We start from the raw sequence: 17423 nt of genomic DNA, 5'->3' as shown, positions 1-17423 counted from the left end.
GTCGGCCATCACTGGAAAGAGAGGCCCATTGGACTTGCAAACTTTATATGCCCCAGTACAGGGGAATGCCAGGGTCAAAAAGTGGGAGTGGGTGGATAGGGGAGTTGGGGGGGGAGTGTATTGGGGACTTTTTGGATAGAATTGGAAATGTAAATGAGGAAAATACCTAATTAAAAAAAAAAGACACATGAACAACTATAGACTCGGTGTGACCAGCCCTTCCCCAGCATGATGGACTGCACCCTCAAACCATGAGCCAAAATAAACCATATCTTTATTTGTGATTCTTAGCTAACAATCTTTAGGTGTTGAGGACAGATTCTGGAGTGATGGCAGGCTGGGAGCTCTAGAGAGGGCACTCGGATACAGGTGCTATGAAGGGGACCTGGAAAATAGTGACAAAAAGCTAACTGGACAGAGGGAAGGGGAACAATACAGAGGGAGAATCCCCAAATAGTATGGGCTAATTGCTTTATTTACTTCCCAGAACTTGAAGTCTTAGACCCCAAAACTGAACTAACACATTGGACAAAGCACACTGGCAAAATCAGATTGGAACTGACCTGAAGGCTTCCTCCCTCAGGACTGGCTCTCATAATATCTAAGACTGCTATGCAAGCTGCTCAGGGAAGAATGATGATCAATAGTTCTCCCCCAGAGCCTTCAAACCACAACAATGACTACAATGGCAAGATATTCCCAAGAGTGCAATAGTGCTATTTATATCATGGGGGCAGAGAGTAACCAACAGCTGTCTAATTGGACTTGAGGCTTGCTCAACAGAAAGGAAGTCATGTCTGGTACTGTAAACCCAGCAGTTTGCTCCTGCTGGAGAGAACATGGTACTGCCACTTTTTTACACTGGTATAATTCCTAACTGCATTCTAAATACTTATCCTTAAAGCCACAGGTAAGTGTAGGTCTCACCCCGAACCAAAGGAACTCCTTTTTGCCACAGATGGAAACCATTGCAGAAATCCATAGAAATCCATGTGGTCAAAGTGGAGAAAAAAACTGAGCTTGAGTGTGCAGCCCCATTTGGTACATTACCCCCAGTCCCTGTCAGTGAGGCTCAGGGATATCATGGAAAAGGAGCAGAAAGATGTAAGAGCCCGAGGAGCAGGATATCTGCCATGAGAGAGTGTCTTCTTCATATCACAGGCTAACTGTTCCCGTGAACAGTGTGGTCCCCTGAGCAGGGCATACCCAATGGCAAGGCCAGTTGGCATGTTAACGTGGATGGGGTAAATCTCCCAGGGCCACAACCCTAAATCAATGGCTACATGCAATTAAGGGATGCTGAGAGAGAATCAGTTTCTCTGGAGACAAACCATGATAGGCTATCCCAAGCAGTCATCCCTAAGCATGTACGTATTAGCAACAGTAACTGCACACACATACACACACACATACACACTCAGGTGTGTGTTTTACATGATATTTTATGTGTTATATAGTACTCTGCATATTATATAACACATGCATGTATTTGTAATAATTAAAGAAGAGGTGGTGAATTTGAATGGACGGAAGCAGAGGACTTGGAAGGGGAGAGGTTGAAATGATGTAATTATACCCTTACAAATGAGCTTCTCTGAAAACTAGAAAAGGAAAGAACTCTCTATACATATGAACACAGTTTCTTTATACCAATAATGTTGGAACTGATGTGAAATGGAAATATGTGGTATAACAAGTTATAACATGTGTGCTGACAATTTGAAATATTGGAAAAATTACAAAATTCAACACATGAAAAAACATATTCCAGGCATAGATTATAGGCTATTGCACAGCAGTGTTCTCTTCAGCAGGCTTACATTATAACTTTCAATGATATTTTGATACCTTACATCACAACAAATCTCTATTGTTGTTTTTTGGTTTTGCAGGGTGGGGCATGTCTCTCCTCAGAGAAGATGTTTACATTTATTTTCTGTGGGTGGGATGGATATGAGAGACACACTTACTTTTTCCTAGAAACTTCCTCAGTCATAAGACAAAACAAAACAAAACAACCAAAAAGCATTAGCAGGTATCCACGCACAGCTGTGCTGTGTGTGGTGGGAAACAGCCTGGTGCGCTCCTTAGCCGCTCCTCTCTCAACCTTCATGTAGAACCATTTCTTTTTCAGTGGGAATTCATGGGAATTTGTTTAGGGTTTCAGCATTTTTAACTCTTTAGGGCTCTGGATTGGTTCTCTTTCTTTTTTTTTTTTAATTTTAGACTTTGGGAGTTTTGGTCTTTGGGAATTTAAAACTGTTAGATTGTTGGCACGGGGGTGGGGGCTAAAATAAGCTTTGTAATTTTTTTCCTTTTTTTATTAGATATTTTCTTTATATACATTTCAAAGCTTTGTAATTTTTACCAGCGCTGGCATTCTCACAATGACTATTCCCCTTTCTGCTCCCCAAGTTGGTAATATTTGCAGTGGTGCAAATGGTCTTCCAATTACGATTGCTCCTACAGGCAATTCCAGTGAACCCCATTGGATCATTACAAATACAGATGTGAAAGTAGATAGTGGGCTGTCTAGAAAGAGGAAGGGGGATCAGTAGGAGGGGGAGGAGCTTAGTTAGTTACTAAGGGTAGGATTGGAAAGACGATAAGCAGAGTAAGACTTGGCATTCGTATTAGAGCAATAGAGAAAACGGAGTGGGGAAAGTAAATAGAGACAAGAAGGGAAGGGAGCTGAGGCCCCTCTAAAGGTACACAGAAACTGTCCAAGGCTAAAGAAAGTCCTCACACAATTTGAAATATTCCCAGCAAAAGTTGGGAGATCTCAAGGCCAGGCCAATCTGTGGCCTCTGGGAAGCTTGTTGAGAGAGAGAGAGACAGAGAGACAGAGAGACAGAGAGACGCACAGAGAGAGACACAGAGAGGACATGGTAAAATGCAAATTTGAAATGAGATGTTGCATAGTGTGCCTCTCCTTGCAGTCCCTCACCAGTCACTTCCTTGCTTGGCCTTCCCTGTCTACCCAGGTGGGTGTCATTTAGTGAGAGCAGAACCTCTGTGGTGTTGTGCTTCCCGTGTTGGCCATTGCATTGTTCTTTCTACAACCAGAGGTGTGCTGTAGCTTCTGGAACATTGTATGCTTTAACTAAGAGTAGCTTTTGGGACGTGGGCACTTGAAAGCGGCTGGCACGCTTCTTATGGAAGTGCTTTAGGCCCTGACTCCATCAGCTCGCTCCCGCCTGCCCCACGATTGAGGAAGTTCGCTAGTGTCGATCTCGTCTGTTGCTCAGGCCAGACACTCACCGTGTGAAACACTAATTGTTTCTGACTTAGTTTTCATGGTTGGTATAGGTATTTTACAGGTATTCCCAAATGATCACTTTCACAGAAGATGGCACCTTTGTCTGGTATATTCTTTCGGTGTGTCCAGGATTTTCATATTGTGCATGCTGTGTGTGTGTGTGTATGTATGTGTGTGTGTTTACAGGTGTGTAGTTTATTTATGTGTAGACATTGAGACTCTGAGATTTAATATATAAAACTGTTGTAAGAAAGAATCAGGTCAGCAAACCATTGCCTGGCATATAGTAAGTATTTATTGACCTCTGTTTGCTTTCTATTTGCAGTGTTTTGCAGCAAGATGTAGAAACTTTTCCCCCTCCTCTAAATAATAATAGTAATAATAGTAATAATACTAATGCCAATAATAATGCTAATAATACTAGTAATAATAATTAATAATAAACAGTTCAATTTTATTGCATTGGGAGTTATACATTGTTGTGGACCTCAGAGGACAACTTGTGGGAGGTTGTTCTCTTCTTTCACTGTCTGGCTCCTGAAGATGGAATTCGGGTCATCGAGCTTGGTGGCAAGTGACTTTACTTGCTGGGCCACCTCACTGACTTCTTCTAGTAATCAGTGCCTTGGGGCAGGAAGAAAGACCCAAGGGAAACAGTCTGTAAAGTCAAATCTACCAACTTGTTTTCCCCTGCGCACCAGTGGATAGAAGGAATACTCAGTATAATGCTTTGGTGTTCGCAGAGGCTAATGAGCTCACTGGAAGCAGACCCTGAGGGGGACCTGGGGAAATGCAGAAGCAGGCTGTTGAGATAAGGACACTTCAGGATGAGGAGTACCTTTCCCTGTAGACAATGGATGGGCTTAATCTGAAACCAGCAGGACCCTGAGTACAAGGACAGGCCCTTGAGCCCCTTTGACGCACAGATGTGTTAGCCTCCACAAGCAAGTCCTTCTCAGCTGTCTACACCACTGATCATTTTACAGACCCACAGTCACTTCCAAAATCAAGTCAATGAAGTTAGAGCATATTAAGGAACCAGTTGTTGAAATACAGTGAACTGCTGGTGTCTGTTGCCTGGAAAATACCTGAGATGTAGACCATCCGGTAGACAAGGAAAATTAGCATGCTGATGTTCCAGTGTCTTGAGAAAGAGTGCTGTATTTTCTCAGTGAGGGATATCTGGTAGATTAGGCAGGAGAGAAACCTCCAGCCAGGAGCTTACTCATGGTCTGCTATTATTTTGATTGACAGGTATGGCAGCTGTTCCCGATGCCCTCGACCACTCTCCCTCTTCAACACTAAAAGATGGGGAAGGGGCATGTTACACGTCCCTGATTTCTGACGTATGCTATCCACCTCGGGAGGACTCTGCATACTTTACTGGAATTCTTCAGAAGGAAAATGGTCATATCACCACTTCCGAGAGCCCTGAGGAGCTGGAAACCCCCGGACCCTCGTTACCAGAAGTGCCTGGGATGGAGCCACAGGGCTTATTGAGTTCTGATTCTGGAATAGAGATGACCCCTGCTGAGTCTACTGAGGTGAACAAGATCCTAGCTGACCCCCTAGACCAGATGAAGGCAGAAGCCTATAAATACATTGACATAACCAGGCCACAGGAGGCAAAAGGCCAGGAGGAGCAACACCCTGGGCTAGAAGATAAAGACTTGGACTTTAAAGACAAGGACACTGAAGTCTCCACAAAAGCAGAAGGGGTTGGAGCATCAAACCAGCCAGCTCCTGTGGAGGGGAAACTCATCAAGGACCACTTATTCGAAGAATCTACCTTTGCTCCTTACATAGGTGAGCTCTCTGATGAGCAACCCAGGGTGTCTCTGGTCACTGCCCCTGTCAAGATCACACTGACGGAGATCGAACCTCCTTTTATGACTGCCACACAAGAGACAATCCCCGAGAAGCAAGACCTGTGTCTGAAGCCAAGTCCTGACACCGTGCCCACTGTCACTGTCTCAGAGCCTGAAGATGACAGCCCAGGATCTGTCACGCCTCCATCTTCTGGAACAGGTAGAGACATTGGTAATTCTTCACTTTGGGAAACACCAGCCTGCGGAGGGCTGAAGTTCCAAAGCAGTTAGTTGGCTGGGCTTTCAGGCATATATATTCCCTTCTCCTAAGCAGACCTTAAGTTCGATTAGATAGCTTTTGGTTACATCCAAGACATAAGTAGCACTATTGTACCCATGAGGGCATTTTGCTGTGCTGGTCATTGTTGTGGTTTGTAGCCTTAAAGCTATGGAGAACTATTGATCGCTTTTGTCCCTTGTCGGGTTACATAACGCCTTTGGGTACTATGAGGCAGCTCCTGGGTCACTTCCAATTCCTCTAGTTCCTGGTCAGAAGTATGTGCTATCTGCAGCAATAGCCCTTACATTCTGGGAGGCAACTGAGGGCAATGGCCTGTTTTTTACTTGCTAAATCTACCAGCCAATCTGGAAGAACAATCCTAGTTGTTAGAGTCGCACGCTGAGTTACAGAAGGCAGGTGTCGGAGCTCCACCCAGACCTTCTCCTACTGACTTGGGATTTCTGGAGGCAACCTTGAGCTGTACAGCTCAGATGTGAACTGTGGTGAAAGAGGGCTGGGGAGATGGCTCAGTGAAGACCAAAGTTCTGAGCCCTCCCATCCACATAAATGCTGGCTGAGAGGGCATGTCAGCCCTGTAGCACTGTAGTCACAGTGCTTGAGGGACAGGGACAGGGAATTATCAGAATACTCTAGCTATACTACCCGAGTCAGCGAACTCTGGGTTCCAGTGAGAAGCCGCCCTGCATCATCATGCAGCGATTGATGTTCTCCCATTCTCTGAAACCATCAATCCACATTCTTTATGCATTTGCTTATTCTAAACTTTTATATAAATGTAATATTATAATAATGCAGCTCACCAAGGTGTACTTCACTTAGCACAGTAACTTGAGGTCTGCTTTCTCATGCCCCTGTATTTCTCTGTCTCCTTCCTTTTTATGGCCAAAGAATATTCCACTATAAGGCCATATCACACTTAATTTATCCACTTATTAGTTGAGGGATACTGGGGTTGTTCCCACCTCTTATTTAGGTCACCGTTTCATCTGAAGTAAGGTTTTCATGTAGCATGAAGGAGGGTTCTGGCTTCATCCTTTTGCATATGATTACCCAATCACATTTCCTCTCTTCATTTCCAAACGATGACCGGTCCCATCTCAGTCCTTAAAACAGGGAAAGCATGGGGCACATGAAACAGCAAAGGCATTTGAAACAGAAAGTCACACATTTAGATTCAAGGCAAGTCATTTCTGCCAGGACACCAGCAATCAACTCAGAGGCTGCAACATGAGAGACTGAGACTGTGCTGTGTAAGGGAACCAAGAGACAACAGCAAGACCTTCGTGCTAGGGAGACATTGCTCTCTCTGGACCAGCAGAGTAGGAGGAGGTGATTCAGAAACCTGTGAAGAGGTAGAACTTTAAAAGACACAGGGAGTTATGAACAATACCGCAGCATCTCCTTCCTTCAGCCTTTCCTATTGACTGAACCAGGGTGGAAGGGATCCTGGACAATGTACATAATACATAGAAAATGGTAGGACTGGAACAAAGTTGCCAGGGGGTGGGGTGGGAGAAGCTCTAGTGGACCGATATTGTAACATGTAACATGGTTGCTCAAACCATTGCAACAGGTTGTAAGCGCCATACGTAAAGTGCCTGTCACCCAATGGATGCTCGCATGTAGAGCTGTGCTGGTGCCAGTACTGTCCTCTGAAGAATCCACTCTTCAGAATGGTGCCATAGATCATGTCCCCATTGGCACCCTTGGTCCTCCCCTCCCTCCTTCTCATCCTTAGCCCACCACGTGGAAGTAACTTCATGTAGCCTTTACACTACTACTTTGTCTGGAATCATAGCAAGGGCTTAAGCACATGGCTTACTAAAGAGAGTGAGCCATGACGAAAGCAGTTTGAGGTGGTACAGTAACAATTGTCAAAAGGTTTGAGAGAATGAAGCAGCTGTTTTGCGTTTTAAGTTATATTTTTAAGATTATAATAGTTATACTTCTCCCGTCCCTTTCATCCCTCCAAAGTCTCCCCAGTGCCCCGTCCTGCTCCACTTCAAATTCATGACCTTTCCCACTAATTCTTAATGCGTGCATATATATCTATACATATATATCCCTAAGTATAAACTCCTCAGTCCACGTAATGTTACTTGGATTCAGGAGAAACAGTTGTTTTAAGACGCTTCAAACATTTCTCTACTCCAGTGATCACTCTTTCTACGAGATAAAAATCTCCTGAGCTCTGACACACCCACACTGTCTCCACTTCTACCATACTCCCGTGTTTATAAGTCCTTCCAGACATCATGGCCTCCTTTGGGTAGTGATAGATCATTGTGACTCCCATCTTCAGGCTTTCGCACTGCTTGGCACACTTTTCCTTGGGAAACAAAGGGTTAAATCTACGCCTCTTACGGAAGCCTCATCTGTTTAAAGCAGAAGCCTCATCCCACCCTGTCCAGAACAACTGATTCCCTTACCCTACTCTGCTTCTCCCTCCTGGCACTCGCTAGGACACCCCATGCACTTGTTATACATACTGCTGTGTGATGTGACCCCTTGCCATTTAAACTTTTGACCCTGCTTATGATGTGTAGGGTAAAGTTGGTCCTGCTTTGTAGAGAATTTTAAAACTCTAAAATACGTTATCTGGTCCTCTCAGAACCCTAGAGCCACAGATGATGCAACCATGAACAATATAATATGATCATTTTGCCTCCCTAGAACCCCATAGTGATCCTAATATTCTGTAGGAAACTTTGGATGCTCAGTTCTTGCCACATAAGGTCCAGAGATGGATGTCTAAGGTACCTGGAAGAAAGGCCCTGCCTGCTCTATAACAAAACAGTACCAAACTCCTGAACCCTGTTGCCATGGTGATTTTAACAGCCAAGCTCAACAGGGTTGCCAGTGTGGCCTCCAGGCCATCTGGAGGAACATCAGGCAGAAGGCAGACACTTGCCCTGGGGACGGGGTGACTCTGAGTTGATGTCTTCTCAAGATGGGGTTAGCAAAGTACAGCAGTGGGCTGCTACAGCTGCAGTCCCATGAGGTGGCACGGCTGATAATCCTCTTGTGGGGGTGGGGAGGGAAGCAAAAATGGCAAAACCTTTGAATTTTAGGCTTTAAAAATAAAAACATTCTCATGAGAAATGTAAAGCTCAGAAGTCTAGCCAAAGTCCATCTCCTCTTATTAACAGAGACCCTGGGCATGGGGAAAGGATAACTTTCAGATTTCTTGATGTTGGTGGACTCAATTAGGAATATGTATCCATTTGATTATCTGATGAAATCTGTGTAGCTGAGAAACTCCCTCGAGGGAATGAATCAGAAATTAAAATGACTTCTAGAATCTTTGGTGCACCAAAACAGACAGAACAGCCAAGATTCTGTTGCTAAGAAATGACAGGGTCATTTTTTTAAAACAGCTAGATTAAGATGGATAGGTATGTAAATTAATTGGGCCACAACAGTAATTAGCCTTAGTTTAGGTGGCTTGTCTTTCCAGCAAAGCCCTGGAAACAGACTATTTCTGTACTAATGAGATGTGTGTTTCTCAAGCAACGACAAAACATCTCCCCTAATGGAATTTTGTTTTATTTCTTTTCTCTGTGTCCATCTGTCTGTCCGTGTGTGTGCCTCTCTGGCTCTCCTTCGCTCTGTGGGAGGACAGAACCATCTGCTGCAGAGTCCCAGGGGAAAGGCAGCGTCTCCGAGGATGAGTTGATTGCTGCCATTAAAGAAGCAAAGGGGTTATCATATGAAACCACCGAGAGTCCAAGGCCAGTGGGCCAGGTGGCTGACAAACCCAAAGCCAAGACCAGGTCTGGGCTGCCCACCATCCCCAGTCCCCTCGACCAGGAGGCCAGCAGTGCGGAGTCCGGAGACTCAGAAATTGAGCTGGTGTCAGAGGACCCCATGGCCTCTGAGGATGCCCTGCCTTCTGGCTATGTGAGCTTCGGTCATGTGTCGGGCCCGCCCCCCTCTCCTGCCTCTCCATCCATCCAGTACAGCATCCTGCGGGAGGAGCGCGAGGCTGAGCTGGACAGCGAGCTCATCATCGAGTCCTGTGATGCCTCCTCAGCCTCGGAGGAGAGCCCCAAGCGCGAGCAGGACTCGCCCCCGATGAAACCGGGTGCCCTGGACGCCATCCGCGAGGAGACAGGCTCTCGGGCCACCGAAGAACGAGCGCCCAGCCACCAAGGCCCTGTGGAGCCCGACCCAATGCTCAGCTTTGCCCCTGCTGCGGCCCTCCAATCCCGCCCAGAGCCGTCGTCTGGCGATGGAGCCTCGGTCCCGGAGCCGCCCGTATCACAGCAGCAGAAGCCTGAAGAGGAAGCTGTGAGTTCCAGTCAAAGTCCCGCGGCCACTGAAATTCCTGGACCACTTGGTTCTGGCCTCATGCCCCCTCTGCCTTTCTTCAACAAGCAAAAAGGTAAAGGGGACAGCTTTTCTGGTTCAAGTAGGGTCGTCTTGCCAGAGTCCTTCCTGGGTGCCCTGAGGTATGCCCCAGGAAGCTGAACGGTCACCATGATGTGTGTCTGGGGCCAGTGGCCCATTGCCACTGCGGTCTGTTTCCCTGTGAGTTAAGCATCTTTTCTCTTCCCATGCCTTAATCACAAAGGGTTCTGTGTGCTCCCCAGGACTGTAGTCGGTGACCCCATCCTTCCTTCCACTCCAGGGCCGGCTACCTCTGTGGACAAGTGAAGCTTTGCTTGGAAGTGTCCAGACTTGTTGCCAGTGTCTTCCTACTTAAAGATGGGAGATGGCTAAGTCCCTTCATGCCTAAACCCACTTTTAGCTCAGTTTTGCCTAAATGGGCCGTGTGTAGACCAGCTGCATCCTTTCTCATACCCAAGGAAAGAGAGTTTTGGTTTTTGAGATCTAGATAATCGGAAAAGACAGCCACCAAAACTGCTCACACAGTTTCTTCTGTCCTCCAGTGGTACCTAATATGACTCAATGGTTTTTAAAGTTGCTTATAATTTAGAACTATTTTACTTTAGTCATTAGCTTCTCCCTCAGAGAAAGTCTTCAAATGAAAGAACTCAGTATTTTGTCATCTAGAATCCGTGGGTATAAAGGAGATATTTTTCCCCAGTATCTCAAGTTGCCCAACACACTTGGTTGCGGATTCTTCATGGATTTCAGAGGAAAAAGAACCAGATGGCCAGATGAGGCAGGTGCTGCTTACTCTCGGAGCGCACCTTTGCTCTAGGGCCCTGGGAGGGTATTTGAAGTCAAATTTAAGAGTAAGAATGCATATTTGCTTGGCAACCTTTGAAACTAATTTAGATTATTTTTCGACCACTCTGACTGGGATGGGGAAGAGCCCCGTGGCATGCAGGAGCTGTGCCGACCTGAACAGCTTTAGCCTCCTGAGCCTGAAATGGTTAAGCTACATTCCTGCTGCCATGTAACATATAACAGGCAGGCCCCTTTCCTTCCCAAATCGGAGAGACAAGCTCCACAGCTGGGGTTAGCAGACATCTGCTGAAGACCTAAAAAGCCAGAGCTCTGGACGCGAGCAAGGGCTGGAGCGAGCAAGAGCTGGAGCGTACACCTTTTATGACCAATTTGATATCGTTCAGATCTCACCCCATAAGGCTTAGACTGTCTGTTGCTAAGTTTAGATACTGGAGAAGAGGTAGTAGAAGTCTTTTCAAAAGATTGAGGGGCCCCAGGGTGAATAACCTCTGCTCGCTCCTGCCCTGAGGTGTCCTTTGAAATCTACTCTCCCACTGAAATCCACTGCTCAGCTGCTCTCTATGCTGGGAAAGCCAAGGCCCGGAGGCCCCAGCGGATGGCTCAACAGCAGAGGGCTGTTGGAGCTTTGAGGTTCCCTCCTCTCTGTGCAGCTCCATTTCAGCAGAGAAAGCTTGCTGCTGCGAAACTGCCCCCTAGCTGATCTTAATCACTTTGGCTGGCCAGCAGGTTGCTGCTTAAGGAAAGCTTGACTGCTCTTAACTGTGAGGTCAAGTCAGCTTGTGTCCAGTGAAGCATCAGTAGCAGATGTATTTGGGTTTATGCGTCGCAGGCATTGGACTAGCCTTACAGGCGCCGGCTCTACTTCTCAGGACTTGGAAACATTTAGAATAAGACTCAGCCTTCCGATGGCACCATGGTATGAGACAGGTTTACTGGTCCCAGGTCTGTGATTTTGAGCTTTCTTACCCTTCAGAGCCCTCTACAGCTATAGAGCTGGAGAGAAAATATTTTTCTTTGTGTCTCATTTCCCTCCTGTGCTCTGCGTTCTCATCCTCCGCACCTCTAGAACAGCCAGTTATGCCCTCAGACTCTGAAGGGGGAGATTCATTTTCATTTCTGAAAGGTTATCTCAACTCTCAGGAATGTGCAAATGAAAAGACTAATTTTAAAAGTCCTCAATTAATCATTTAACAGCAAATCTGACTCATCGGGCTAGGTGAGGGCTAGGCTATGGCAGTCAGCTGTCACAGCCCCACCTAAGCCTGTTCTACTGCAAGTCACAGTGGCTCTCCGCTTGTCAGACCCACTGCCCCTTTTCCATCTAAGTTTTCTTGTCCTCTCGGGAAATATAACAGTGTAGTCCTGATCTATCTTTAAAGCACTGTATGGAAAAAATAGTTTCAATTAAAAGCAAGCAAGCAAGGAAGGAAGAGAGAGAGAGAAAGATAGAGAGGGAGAAAAAGGAAGGAAGGAAGGAAGGAAGGAAGGAAGGAAGGAAGGAAGGAAGGAAGGAAGGAAGGAAGGAAGGAAAATAATACTGGTTAAGGGACTAGAAAGATGGTGCAGCTGATAAGAGCGTTTGTCGCTCAGTTTCCAGCACTTAGGTTGGGTGGCTTTCAAGCCCCTGTATCTCCAGCTCCAAGGGAATCTATAGCCCTCTTCTTGCCTCCAAGGGCAGTGCAGTCACATGCATATACATGCACACACACACACATACATACATACACAAACACATACCCCACACCCCAGACACACACATATACATACACTTAAAAAATTAAGTTATAAGAAGTAAAATACTGGTTAAGAAAGTAATGAATAATTTTGCATGGATTTTTTTATTGTAAGAATAATGTAATATTGTGTATATTATTTTTGTAAAATTTAATTACTTTTACTATTTTTTTTCTGAGGCAAGGTCTCACCAAGTTGCTCAGGTTGGGGTTAAATCAACTCTGTAATCCAGGCAGACTCTGAATGTGTAAGTCTGTGTCACGCTTCCACATCTGAGCTCACAGGTCCCAGCTTTATGCCATCTCACTGAAGAGTTAGGTGAAGGACTCTCAAGTGCTCCGTCACCCCTCCTCAGGGTTTTTCTCTTCTTATTGCACTGATGTTTCTCCTTCCTGGCTCTTCCCTGTCACCCTCTTTCCCCACCTTTTTTGCCCTTTTCCAGTTGCCCTGGAAGTGTTCCAGAGTTCTCTCCTCACCTTTTTTCCTCCTTCAGGTCCTGGGTCCCAGGCTAACCTCCCCTGTGGGCTTTTAGCTAATGGGTTTTATATGGTAAATCCCCAGTTTGAAGACATCTCTTTTGAGCTCCAAGTTTGTTTCTGCACTGTGACTGGATAACTGGCAGGACTTCCTGAATTCATTTCATCCATGTTATTTGTCTGAATCTCTCCTTTCCTTCTGCTTCTTCTTTTTCATTCTGGAGCAAATGAAGCGATGTTATGTACGTTCTACTCATCCTTCATGGTTATAACTCTCACATCTGAAACACTGACTTAGGGCTGGGTTTGTAGCTCAGTGGTAGAGAGCTTATCTAACATTTGTAAGGCCCTGGTTTCTATTTAGCCCTGCCAAAAAGAAGGTATTATGAAGGCAGTCTGATAATAACTCTTGCTGTCTCAAATAGCCATACACTTTTGTACTATAAAGTTTTCATCCCTCTGAAATCCTACTGTAGGCACTTTTGTGTGTGTGTGTGTGTGTGTGTATTATAAAATGTATATTGGATACTTGTGAAGGTGCATTTTATTTACCAAGATTTACCTGCCTTTGTTGTCACTTTTCAGTGTCACACAATAAATTGTGTCTGTCCCACAGTATTTGGGAGAGAAACCAAGGTCAGTATGACCCATTTATGCTTCTTCTGGTAATTCTAAAACTAACTAAGTCACCATACTTAGCTGCTTCTGTAGGATTGCATTAATAAATCTGGCCCTAGAGATTCTTGGAAAATCTCTTCCTTTCACAATAGAAATTTCAGCATCAGCCGGAGGCCTGACACTCTGCTGCTACAGCGGCTGCTTCCTGTCAGTTTTCATCAAGACGGAGCAGCAATTAATTGCCTGATGTAGCCTGGCTCTTGTGTCAGTGTGAGCCAGTGTATCGGCCAGGGTTCTCCAGAGGGGGAGAGTGACTCACAGTCTAGGCACTGAGTGGCCTCACAATGGCTGTGTACACACTGAGGAGGTCAAGAGATACCTCAGTAAGTCCCGATCTGGCACTGGACGTATGGAGGCTTCCTAGTCAGCTGCTAGCCTTCAGTCTACATGGGAAGGCTAAAGAAGCTGGATTCTGAGGATAGTAACATAGACAGGACAAACATACTCACAGCAAGAAGCCTTGCTCGTCCTTGGGCTTCTTCCTGTCTAGGTTGCCGCTGGAAGATGCTGCTCTCTCTTATAAGGAGTTTTCCTAACTCAGTCTTTCCTGGAAAGGTTCTCACAGGCCCACTCAGAAGGAGTGTCTCTTAGTCCATTCAGCCAGATCCAATCAAGTCAAGGATCTTGATGCTCATTGCAACCGTACAAATACTTAAGACACATCAGACTTCCCAACTTAGGTCATTTGGAGCATCTAAGCTAATTTCATGTGGCTTTTCCCAGTGATGAAAGATGCCCTCCTCTGAGTATCCCTAGAATGAGATTGTCAAGTTGCCATCTCTATCTGTTGGCTTCCATTTGTTGGCTTTTCTTCATAAAGTAGACACAAGGTTAAAGTTGCTCAAATTGCACGTGGATCGATATTTTTAAAACATTGGCTCCAGGGGACTGGGGGAGATGTCCTTCTCGGCCATGAATAAAATTGTTCCAGATTGTGGAAGCCTCTGACATTTGTTATTTATAGGACAGTCTTGACACTTCTTCCTCAGGGCATGGTTCTTATATGCTGTAATATCTCGCTGTCAAATCTTAATATATAACCAACTCATTAGTAAATTTTGTCTGGGCATGGAAAGGGAATGAACCAGCTACTAAGATGGATCCGAGTCAGCCTGGAACCTGTCCATGGAATAGTTCACAGATAGCAAACATTTTGGTTCTCCCAATAAATAATGACTCTACCCAAGCCCTTTGTCCCTGTTAGAAATTATCTTCAGTTACAGGGCTAAGAGGACATACTTCTAATTTTCAGAGTCAAAAAAAGCCTCCAGGGGTTTTCCCTACCCCTTTGGAATTTGGCTTGCTTCCCTTCAAAATTTCTCTTGATTTTAGATTTTGCTTTCAATTGTACTGGCTATTTTTGTGTCAACTTGACATAGCTGGAGTTATCACAGAGAAAGGANCTTCAGTTGAGGAAATGCCTCCATGAGATCCAACTGTAAGGCATTTTCTCAATTAGTGATCAAGGGGGAAAGGCCCCTTGTGGGTGGGACCATCNCTGGGCTGGTAGTCTTGGGTTCTATAAGAGAGCAGGCTGAGCAAGCCAGGGAGGCAAGCCAGTAAAGAACATCCCTCCATGGCCTCTGCATCAGCTCCTGCTTTCTGACCTGCTTGAGTTCCAGTCCTGACTTCCTCTGGTGATGAACAGCAGTATGGAAGTGTAAGCTCAATAAACCCTTTCCTCCCCAACTTGCTTTTTGGTCATGATGTTTGTGCAGGAATAGAAACCCTGACTAAGACAAATTGGAAAGCAAAAGCTAAAATCAAGAGACACCATAGGTGCAGTCTCTACACTTCTAAATCTCATCTTTGTCACCACACAAAACACTCTTGAAATTCAGACAGCATACATTTCACTCAAAGATATGCTAGCCATTTCAAAGGAAGACCGCCATTTTATTCATCCTTCCTTTGATTCAAGCAATATGGCACATGATGTGTGTAACACAACCTGTTTAGCAATAACCAAGGCAGCTGTGAACAGATCCTTTGTAGGCTTTGGGTTAAGGTCTGAGAAGAGCAGACCTAGAAAAGGAAATACTCCTCAGAGTTTTGTGAGAGACCTGCCTGGTCACGGTGGCGTTTAGTGATTGATATGGAAGTCAAAGAAAGTTATAGAGATGAAGCAACAGGAGAGTGGATTATGGCAAGAGCTGATTAAAGACAGTTTTAGGTAGCAGAAAGTACAAAGGCCAAAGGTAGAAAAGTTCTAGGCATAGTCTAGAAACGAAGAAGAATTGATATAGCAGGATGTGTAGGCAAAGGAAGTGTTCAGAAAAGGAGTCAGTTGACTGGCTCATATCATGTGCAGAGTCGGGTCTTTCCCAAACATTCTCAGCAGACATGAAAAGAGTTTCAAACTAGGAAACGACATGACTTTCTTAGCCTTTTACATATTGGTGATATTAGGGAGGAAGGTTTGGGGAAAAGACAAGTTGGAAGACAGAAGGTAATTGGGAAGCTGTTGCCAGAGCAAAACAGTAGTAGATGAGAGGAAGAAAGCAATGGACAGGAAGGGGAATGAGTGGATTGGAGCTCATTGAGTTGGAGTGGGTTGAGAGGTTGATGCATTGGACTCATTGTGCATGTGTTTGCTAACACAGCGATTACAGATGCAAACGGAGTTATATGGGAGAAGAAATGCCTCTAAAGTTAGATGTTACTACTGTAGCCATCTGACCCTTGTGTGTGTGTGTGTGTGTGTGTGTGTGTGTGTGGTGTTCACTATTGGAAAACTACCCATGGGTGTTACTACTAATATCTTTTTAGGGCAAAGATCTGGGGGTGGGGCAGGTATTGCATTTAGTTGACTTTGATATTTAGGTGGCTCACACTGGAGCTAGGAGAAGGGTCATATTAGGCCCTTTGGAGTTTAAATGTGGCACATCATGAAGGATTATGGATAGCCAAGTTGTCTCTTTAAACAGTTTTATACAAGCTTGTGTAGGGCCAGGAAATTACCAGGCTCCAAAATAGCTACATTTCAGATATAAATAAAAATTATACTTAACAATGTCTCAGGGTGTCTATTGCTGTAACAAACAAACAAACAAATAAATCTCTATGACCAAAAGCAACTTGGGGAGAAAATGGGTTTGTTTTAGCCTGCAATCCTCAGGGCCCTAGTTCCTTGCTGAGGGAAGTTTCGGGGCAGGAACTGAAGACGACAGGCACCTGGAGGCAGGCCCTGAAGCCCAGACAGTGGGGAACTGCTGCTGATGTGACCTGCTCTTCATGGCTTGTTCAACCTGCTTCCTTGTATCATCCAGGACAACCAGCCCTGTGTTGCCACTGCCCACAATGCACTGGGTCCTCCCACATCAATCATTAATCAAGTCTTATGGAGGAATTTCTCAATGAAGATTCCCTCTTTGCAGATGTGCCTAGGTTTGTGTCAAGCTGACAAAACACAATTAGCACAATTGGCCCCATGTCAACTTAACACACAAACACATCACTTAGTCACTTATAACCTTTTCTTTCTTCTTCAGTCACAAGATCTCATATTAATATCAGTATTGAAATTGAAAACATTCCAACTTTTAAAAGTCTCATAGTCTTTAAATTTTCAAACACTTTAAAAGTTCAGTCTCTTGAAAACATCCTTGATCCACTTGGACTTGAGCTTTGTACAAGGAGATAAGAATGGATCAATTTGCATTTTTCTACATGCTAACTGTGAGTTGAGCCAGCACCATTTGTTGAAAACGCTGTCTTTTTTCCACTGGATGGCTTTAGCTCCACATAAAACCAGATACACTGAAACTTATAGAGGAGAAAGTGGGGAAAAACCTTGAGTACATGGGCACAGGGGAAAAATTTCTGAACAGAGCACCAATGGTTTGTGCTGTAAGATCAAGAATTGACAAATGGGCTCAAAAATTACAAAGCTTCTGTAAGGCAAAGGACACTGCCAATAAGACAAAAAGGCCACCAACAGATTGGGAAAGGATCTTTACCAATCCTACATCCGATAGAGGGCTAATATCCAATATATACAAAGAACTCAA

At 44.9% G+C, this 17423-nt stretch overlaps 1 protein-coding gene across 1 annotated transcript in view; it reads left to right on the top strand.

The window, feature by feature from the left end:
• Positions 1–17423, top strand: part of Rtn1 (reticulon 1) — a 190591-nt gene that overhangs the window by 96962 nt on the left and 76206 nt on the right. The window contains exons 2-3 of the mRNA XM_029484872.1: positions 4514–5287; positions 8991–9752. Of these exons, the coding sequence (XP_029340732.1) occupies positions 4514–5287; positions 8991–9752 (1536 nt within the window). The remainder of the gene's footprint in view (positions 1–4513; positions 5288–8990; positions 9753–17423) is intronic.

The sequence above is a fragment of the Mus caroli genome, chromosome 12 (assembly GCF_900094665.2).
Source record: "Mus caroli chromosome 12, CAROLI_EIJ_v1.1, whole genome shotgun sequence".
Classification (NCBI taxonomy): domain Eukaryota; kingdom Metazoa; phylum Chordata; class Mammalia; order Rodentia; family Muridae; genus Mus; species Mus caroli.
This window is presented reverse-complemented; position numbering and strand designations above follow the sequence as displayed.